The 8,110-nt window shown below is 32.6% G+C and overlaps 1 protein-coding gene across 1 annotated transcript in view; it reads left to right on the forward strand.

Moving 5' to 3' along the window:
* The window catches only part of LOC113375623 (prodigiosin synthesizing transferase PigC-like), a gene marked incomplete at its 5' end in the record, with an annotated part of 26,029 nt that extends 18,512 nt beyond the window's left edge, over window positions 1-7,517 (forward strand). Inside the window, 5 exons of the mRNA XM_026615554.1 lie at window positions 4,518-4,687; window positions 4,766-4,993; window positions 5,092-5,272; window positions 5,523-5,640; window positions 7,251-7,517. Coding sequence (XP_026471339.1) covers window positions 4,518-4,687; window positions 4,766-4,993; window positions 5,092-5,272; window positions 5,523-5,640; window positions 7,251-7,378 — 825 coding nt within the window. The remainder of the gene's footprint in view (window positions 1-4,517; window positions 4,688-4,765; window positions 4,994-5,091; window positions 5,273-5,522; window positions 5,641-7,250) is intronic.
* Between the last annotated feature and the right edge of the window lie 593 nt (window positions 7,518-8,110).

The following is an 8,110-nucleotide window of genomic DNA, read 5'->3' on the forward strand; positions in this document are numbered from 1 at the left end:
TTGCGAAATATAAGGAATTGTTAATATAGGGTAGGGTAAGGTAGGGTAGGGAAGGGCGATCCACAAAGGTCTAAATTGAACATCAGTAACTATACTGTCTAAATTAAATGAGAACTACATGACAACACACAACATGTATGAAACAAACAACTATCGAACTATGTTTAGTCAAATTTTCAGTTAACTCATTATAGAAATATGTTTTTTCTACTATATTCTGAAATTTGTCATATGTCACCTTTTGCACCGCGGGCGCGGTAAAAATAGGCAGCCAGGTGGCATGCAGATACAACGTCTTTTTTTAATACTACAGGGATTGTACGAAATAGTAGCTACATTTTTTAACCAATGTGAAAAGCAAATTTTATAGGAACACTTTTTACAAAGATTTCCTTGTATACATGTAATCTTAATCTTATATTTCGAAAGAAGTAGTCATCAGGTGATGTCGAATAACTATTAATATAATTAATTCTAGTAAAAATGATTTTATTTAAATTTATTTATTTTTTTATTTACTATTTCTTATTGCTTACACCTTTGCCAATGTAAATGTTAAGTAGGTCCTTTTTACCCCACTCACATGTAAGCTTTCATAGAGGTAATAGAAAAAAAACTGTTGTATCTAACTTAAACATCTACAATGTTATATCTAATACATCTTATAAAATAATTAAATAACATAAATCTCAAAATTATATTTAGGTATCATAACTTAAATACAAGTATACAAGAGCCCAAAACCAAAAAAATACTTTTGTTGAGAAAATTGATATGAGAAAATTATTTTTAATTTTAAAGGAAATTTTCTAAATAATATCTACATTTTCTAACTAACGCAAAATATAAATTTTATGGGTACATTTTTTACAGAGATAACACTGTACACAACCTTGATTCGGTATTTTATCAGAAATATTCATCAGCAGAACTATTTAATTCATCTTTTCTAAAATTATTTTTTTAGCTTAATTTTATTTTTTTATTTACTATTTTTTATTATGACACTTTTGTGTAAATGTTTGGTTCGTTCTTTTTACCCCACTCACGTGTAAGTTTTTATAGAGGTTATATAAAAGCTGTTGAATCCAACTTAAAAATAACTTTACATCTGATGAAATCATTGAATAATGTATCCTTATAAAAATTATATTAAGGTCTTGTAAACTAAACAACAGTGCTTACAACCAAAAAAACTAACAACGAAAGAAAATACTTTTGTTATGGATTTTTGAACATTGTCGTTTACCTCTTGACAGTAACGTTGTAAAAATCGAGGGGTTAACGTTACTTGTTTTTGAGATATTGGTGGTGAACAATTTACCCGCGGATTGTTAAACACCGCTCTACCCTGTATATAATAATAATAATAATAATAATAGTAATCATAAATGGAAGTCTGCCCGAGTCTGCAGGTCCATGGTGTGAGAGCCACCACAAATAAATGATTCCTTTACCCTTCGTTTATCATTCCTATTACTATTATTTCCCCTTCTCTATATTTTCATGTATTTTCCTTTCCTTCTGCTTCCATGCTTCTTGATTCTGTGCTTCGGCTTTCAGTTCCCTGTATCTTCTCTTCTCGCGTAAGTCGTCAATCGTTTGCATTATTCTTCTTCCCATTCCTTTTATTTCTTTTACTTTACCCTCGACGACGTCGTGCAACAGGCACTTTTTTTGCAGAAGAGGTCCGATCCAGTTTCCTTTTCTTCTTAGAATTGTGCTCAGTAGGAACCTTTCTTTGCTTACTCATCTCAGGACCACTTCATATGTTATTTTGTCTTTCTACTTTATCTTTTCCATTCGCCTCCAGCACCACATTTCAAATCTCTCGAGGTAGTTTTTATCGGCCTATCTTAGAGTCCATGTGCCCGATCCATACAGAGCTATGCTCCAGACGTAGCACTTTATTAGTCTCATCCGCAAGTCGAGACTGAGTTTGCTCGTCAATAACATTCCTTGTCCTGATCTCTTTCGTGCAGTATCTGTCTCTGGTCAGTATGCTTCCCAGGTATTTGAAATGATCTATGTCTTCTAATTCTCGATTTTCTACCGTTATCCTCAGGGGATTATTTCTTTTTGTGATTCTCATCACTTTCGAATATCTATGTTGATTTCCATTTCGTATCTTCTATCCACTTCAATGATTCCGCTCATCGTGTTTTGCAGCTCGGTTTGGTTTTTCGATATCACTACTGGATCATCAGCGTACTTTATGGTAGTGATTCTTCTTCCTTCAATCGAAAAATCTCCTGCGCCTTCAAGTGCCTCGTTGATGAGCCATTCTCCGTACAGGTTCAATAGGATCGGTGACATACAGCATCCTCGCCGCACTTCTCTACCTATTTCAACGCTGTTTGTATCTCTCTGGTTCACTCGAACCTTTACTTTCTGTGCCATATACAGATTCTGAATGAGCCTGCGATCCCTCCATTCGACGTTAATAGATTTGAAAATTCACATAAGTTTACTCCAGTTTACTCTGTCAAAAGTCCTCGTTATCTGTTAAAAATCCTCAAATGTCCTCGTTAACGTCGAGTCATCTGTCCGACTTTATCCTTAATATTCCGATAGCGTCCTTGATGCCTCTTACCTTTCTGAAACCAAACTAGTCCTCGCCCATGTGCTGCTCGATCTTATTTTCGAGTCGTCTCGTAAGGATTTTGGCCAGAAACTTTCTTGTGTGCGAAGTTAAACTGATCGTCCTGTGGTCGCTGCATTTAATCCCTTTGGGTTTTTTCTGAAAAGCTATCATTGTGGTGTTCAGAAAGTCATTTGGCCATTTGCCCGTTCGGTATATATAATTCAACAATTTGGTCAGTTTCCTCAATCCGTTGTTGCCCAGCTCTTTCAGCAGGTCCGCCGGTATGTCGTCATCTTCGGTTACTTTCTTTCTTCTCATCTTAGGACGATTTTCTCTATCGTACAATTTCTCAATGCATTTTTCCTATACTCTGAGAATTTTCTTGAGGTCACTCACTCTATTTCCATTTTTGTCTTCCATTTCGTATGTTTTTCAGCTTTTCCTTTTATTCCAGTACATTTCTTTTTTCTTCTTTCTTTTTGATGTTCCATTATTCTGTTGCACGTTTCGTCCATGTATTTCACCTTTGTCTTCTCCGTTTCTTGCCTTAATTCATTATTCAAATTTCTATACATTCTTATTTTTGTACTTTCTACGCTCATCCATTTTCTTTATTATCTCCTGGGTTATCCACGGTTTTCTAGCTGTTCGTTGCCCACCCCCCACGACGAGGACGCCGAGTTAGTTCGAACCGTATATACGAGTATATGTATATATATACTTATCTACGCAGTAGAATCTGCTTAGAATGACGACTAGATATATTGACCGATACCTTAGTTTAGTTTCAATATAAAATTTCTTATAAAACACTCGGATTTAATGACTTTTCTTATATAAACAAAGACAGATTGCTTTGTGCTAATGACTGGTGCCCTCTTAAAGACTGTTTTTGCAACTTTGTACTGGTTTTGTAGTTTAATAATTAAGCTATAGTTTTTATAATCACCGCCCGTTAGTTTCGACAGTCTGACGCCCTGTCTCCGCAGTATTTTGTAAAAAAAACACTTTTCCTTGCAGGGTGTTAACTCTGGTTAATTTCATTTTTACTTGAATATAATTATTACTTTTTAGAAAAAATTGTGAAATATAATAAAAATTGAATAATCTAATCCAAAAACTATTGCGTAAAACTAAATCGGGTTTTCATCACAAATGCCTTATAAATAACATTTTTTTAAATCTTCAAACACACATTGATCATACCTTTAACATGGCAATTGGGTGCAAGAGATAGAATTAAGTTAACCGATTTTATCTCTGTGGGGTTATTACGTCTATTTATTTTTGACATTATATTGCTAATCACTAATTTTACCATAATACCCATCACCGGATACGTCTGATTCTGAATCGGATTCGGACGCTGAGTCGGATATGGAGTCGGATTCAGAGTCGGATTCAGTGTCGAATCCTGGGTCGGATTCAGAGTCGGTTTCAGGTTCCGGTTCCGGTACTGGTTCTCGTTCTGTTCCAGATCCTGATTCATTGTCCGGTTCATCGTTGCGCTTCTCGTCAGCCTGATTTGCTCCCCAAAACCAATTAAAACCCAAGCCGAAACTAGTAAGAAGACGATTTACGGAAAAGGCGACCAAAAATATTGTTGTAAAAACGTTCACTGTTGGACAATGAAAAAAAAAATCGGATATAGGCATCATACAAAATGAATTTACTAATAACTAAGAAAATTTACGTAATTTATTATTAAATTTAGATCGGATGAAAATGCTACTTTAAAAAATCGAAATATCAAAAATATAATTCGTGTTTTGTTTAATTTTGTTTGAAGTAAACTAGATGAAAACAAAATTTTGTTCAAATCGTACAAACTGCGGTTTTAATTGTGTATGTCATAGGTGTATGCTATAGAGAATATAGTTCTGATAAGAATATATTTATATATCGTTGTAAATTCTAGTTTAATCTTTTACAGTTGGATTTATACACAGAAACTTGGGGTCTAAGACCCGAAACTTTGTTTGTAGCCCTTCAAGCTGCATTGTCCGTTCCAGTTATCAAACCCATTTACGAAGGATTTAAACATCCTTTACAAGTATCGGATGTGATTGCTAATCTCAAATCTCCTACACGAAAAGTGACAAGGTAGCATTAAAAGTAGATTTTATTATAATAAATAAAATTATAGTATAACATTAACCTGTTTTTTCTATTTTGGTACAGAATCCTTCTTGAGAAAATAATACCATTTTGTCAAAAATCAGTTTCAAGACGAGAATCTACAAAAGCGGCCATAGTATCTGTGATACATAGCTTTCGTTTAGCCTACAGACGCCTTGCCGATATGATGCAAAGGGACGGCTTGTTACCGGAAACCGATCTAATATTTTTTATGTCTCATCCAGAAATCGGGAAGTTCCTGGAGACTCGGAATCCTACAATATTATCGAAGTAAGTAACAGCTAAAATCACACTATACATTATCTGTCTATAAAGTTAAATATGCTACTTTGTTTCTTGTGTAATATGTCATTATTATATTATTGAAGAGCTTGGAGGAGAAAAAGACTATTCCCTCAATGGGAGGCAATGAGATTTGGCTGTTCTCAAAAATGTAAAACTATTCCAAATGGCGCTGCGATATTAGAAGACATAGTTAGGGTTGAAGGAGCTCCAGTTTCTGAAGGCGGAGCTAAGGGTCGCGCTTGTGTACTTCATAATTATGAGGAGGTAATAAATAAATCTTAACTCTTTCGCTACAAGTGTCGTCTATAGATGTAAAATGACATTTTAAATTATTGAGAATTTTAATTTGTCATTGTGGTTTTTAGTATTTTTGCAAGTATTATTTTTAATTTGTAATTGCATTTTTATGGAAATGATTACAACAGGTAACAACAGTGTCACTCATCTCGTAGCGAATAAGTGATTAACAGATTAATAATATCCATAATGCTTGATTTTCGTAATTATTGTATAGGTTCACAATATTAGACAAGGTGACATCTTGATAACTATCAGCATAGATGTTGGTTGGTCACCTTATTTTCCGATGCTTGCCGGAGTTGTAACTGAACTAGGAGGGCTGATATCTCATGGTAAGTTTTATTACATTCGTTAGCTATTATTATAAAACTCCAAAACTTCAATGGGCTTACTGTGATATAGGTAAGTAGTAACAGGGATTTTTCAATAAGATCCTAAAAGATATAAAATATTTCTTCGGTCCGATTGAATATGCAAACGCCCCCGCATAATGTTGTCATGGCTATTGCCCCAAAAATCGATAAAACGGATTACAAAAGTGTGCAGCTGCATTATTTTTGTCAGGATATATATAACTGCACTATCATTAAATTTCGGGTTGCTTTATGATTATTAACTAACTTTAAATTTTTGGACTTAGTTGATACAAAACCTTAAAGCTAGTCTGGAATGTAGCGAAGCCTATACAGATTCAAGTGAAGAAAATGGGGTGTAACTTATAGTTTGTAAGATGTGGGCATGTAACAGTTGGACATGTATTACCTGTTCGACAAACAGGAGATATATTGTTCATATTAATTATTTACGTTAATTTATGATAAGAATTTGTTAGAGGAGAGACTATACATTTTATTTGTATTATAGGAGTATACGTTGATTTTTTAGAAGAATTATTTACTTTAAGTTAATTTTCTTAAGACGAAGCAAACAATAAATTATCAGAGGTATTATTGTCGTTACTACTTTCTCAGTAAATATTACAACTTGCCCAAATACGCGGTAAGTTTTAAAACCGCACTTTTTCTATAAATTGATTAATTGTGAAATAAATAACAATAGTTATATTATAGAGTTATTTTCATGTAATAGAGGATTAATTACAGTATCTATCTATTTTTTTGTAAAAATATAATCATTGTATCTCAAGATATATTTATTTAAAACTAGCAAACCTGACGAAATCCGTTTCGCCACCAGATGGTTTCGCGAGAAAGATGAAGAAATTTTTTGTTTGTTTTATATTTGAAAAGGAAAAATTTGATCAGGAAGGAAAACCTGACTTATTTTTATATATATAGAAAATAATCTATTTGCAATTATTTAAAACAATTATTGATTATTTTTATTACTCGAATTTTTAATTACGGTGCGTGAAGTTCCAGCAATTTGCATTAGGGCACGATGCCATGCACCTCTAATTTTCTTAGCTATAAGCTTTGCGGAGCCCGAGACCTTTCCAAAGAATGCAAAATTGTCGAAATCGGTTCGTGCGTTCTGGAGTTATTTCGTCAGGAAGGAAAACCCGATTCATTTATATATATATATATAGAAGATAAACTGTTACAAAAAGCACCGACCTGCCTAGTACTATAGTTTTTTGTTAGATTTTAGTAAATGTAGGTTTTACTAATGTATACAAATTAAAATATTTGGAATGAAAATTTAAAGTCGTTTGAAGAAATGTAAAAAAATGACAAATGAAATTAATTCATATATTGTTAATTATCCAAATATTAAATAAACGACGAAAAACTAAATGTATTGTATATAATACCCCGGCCCGCTAATAAGTAAAGGTACGGGTATATTTTCCCGCCCCGCTTATAGTACTATTAACTGGTGTAATTTTCACTTTTATCGTATGAATTGGTGGCAATCATCTATTTTTCTATTAGGATATCAAAATAATTACAATTATGTACGTGCATTTGTCTTTTTGCAGGTGCGCTGGTTGCTCGCGAATTCGGTTTACCTTGCATAGTGGGCGCCCATGGTGCGACCGAAATAATTTCAACCGGCGACTACGTGCAGATTGACGCCGCGGCTGGTCTATTAGTAAAAATATCGTAACGGACTTTTTGACAAGTGTGAATGTTTGTGCCATTGTGAAATATTAATTTATTTAATTTAATTATGCTATATAAATGATCGCGTGTTATCACTAATTGCTAATAACCATAGTTTGACATGACAGATCTACTAAAGTCATTGACGGAGATTATAATATTTGTGGTTGTGTTATAATTGTTATATCTCACAAAATTTTAAATTTAGTGAAAAGACCATACAATGCATGCGTGAAGTGCAATTTTGTTAAATATAATAATTAAGTTTTATTTTCAATATATTTATTTACGAGCTTTATGAGTTCAATGCGTAGTGAATATGCTTGGATGAAATCACAAAATATTTGATTATAGTTTAATCATTATCGGTTTGTATAATTTGAGTTCATATTCAAATTACACACGATGCAAATAACATTAGTATTATAAAATAACTTATTTTAAAATATATAATAAATATAACTATTTATAAATGTTTCGTTGGGTTTAATCGTTATTAAATAATATTAAGGAACTTAACGAACATGACATTCCATATTGTTAAAATATTGGTTTTTGTTTATTACTTACTTAAAATAATAACAAAAAATATTATTTGATATGTATTATATAGATTTTAGTTAATGTACATTAGAATTTACGTTCTAAATGAATATTTTTTATTTCATATGAGTAGACAATTGTTTAAAATGTATAATAGCTGTGAAAGTTTAATAACACATATTTAATCATTTTT

The sequence above is a fragment of the Ctenocephalides felis genome, unplaced genomic scaffold, assembly GCF_003426905.1.
Source record: "Ctenocephalides felis isolate EL2017-DRISC unplaced genomic scaffold, ASM342690v1 CF-g0.4_SCAFFOLD_01886, whole genome shotgun sequence".
In the NCBI taxonomy this organism is placed as follows: domain Eukaryota; kingdom Metazoa; phylum Arthropoda; class Insecta; order Siphonaptera; family Pulicidae; genus Ctenocephalides; species Ctenocephalides felis.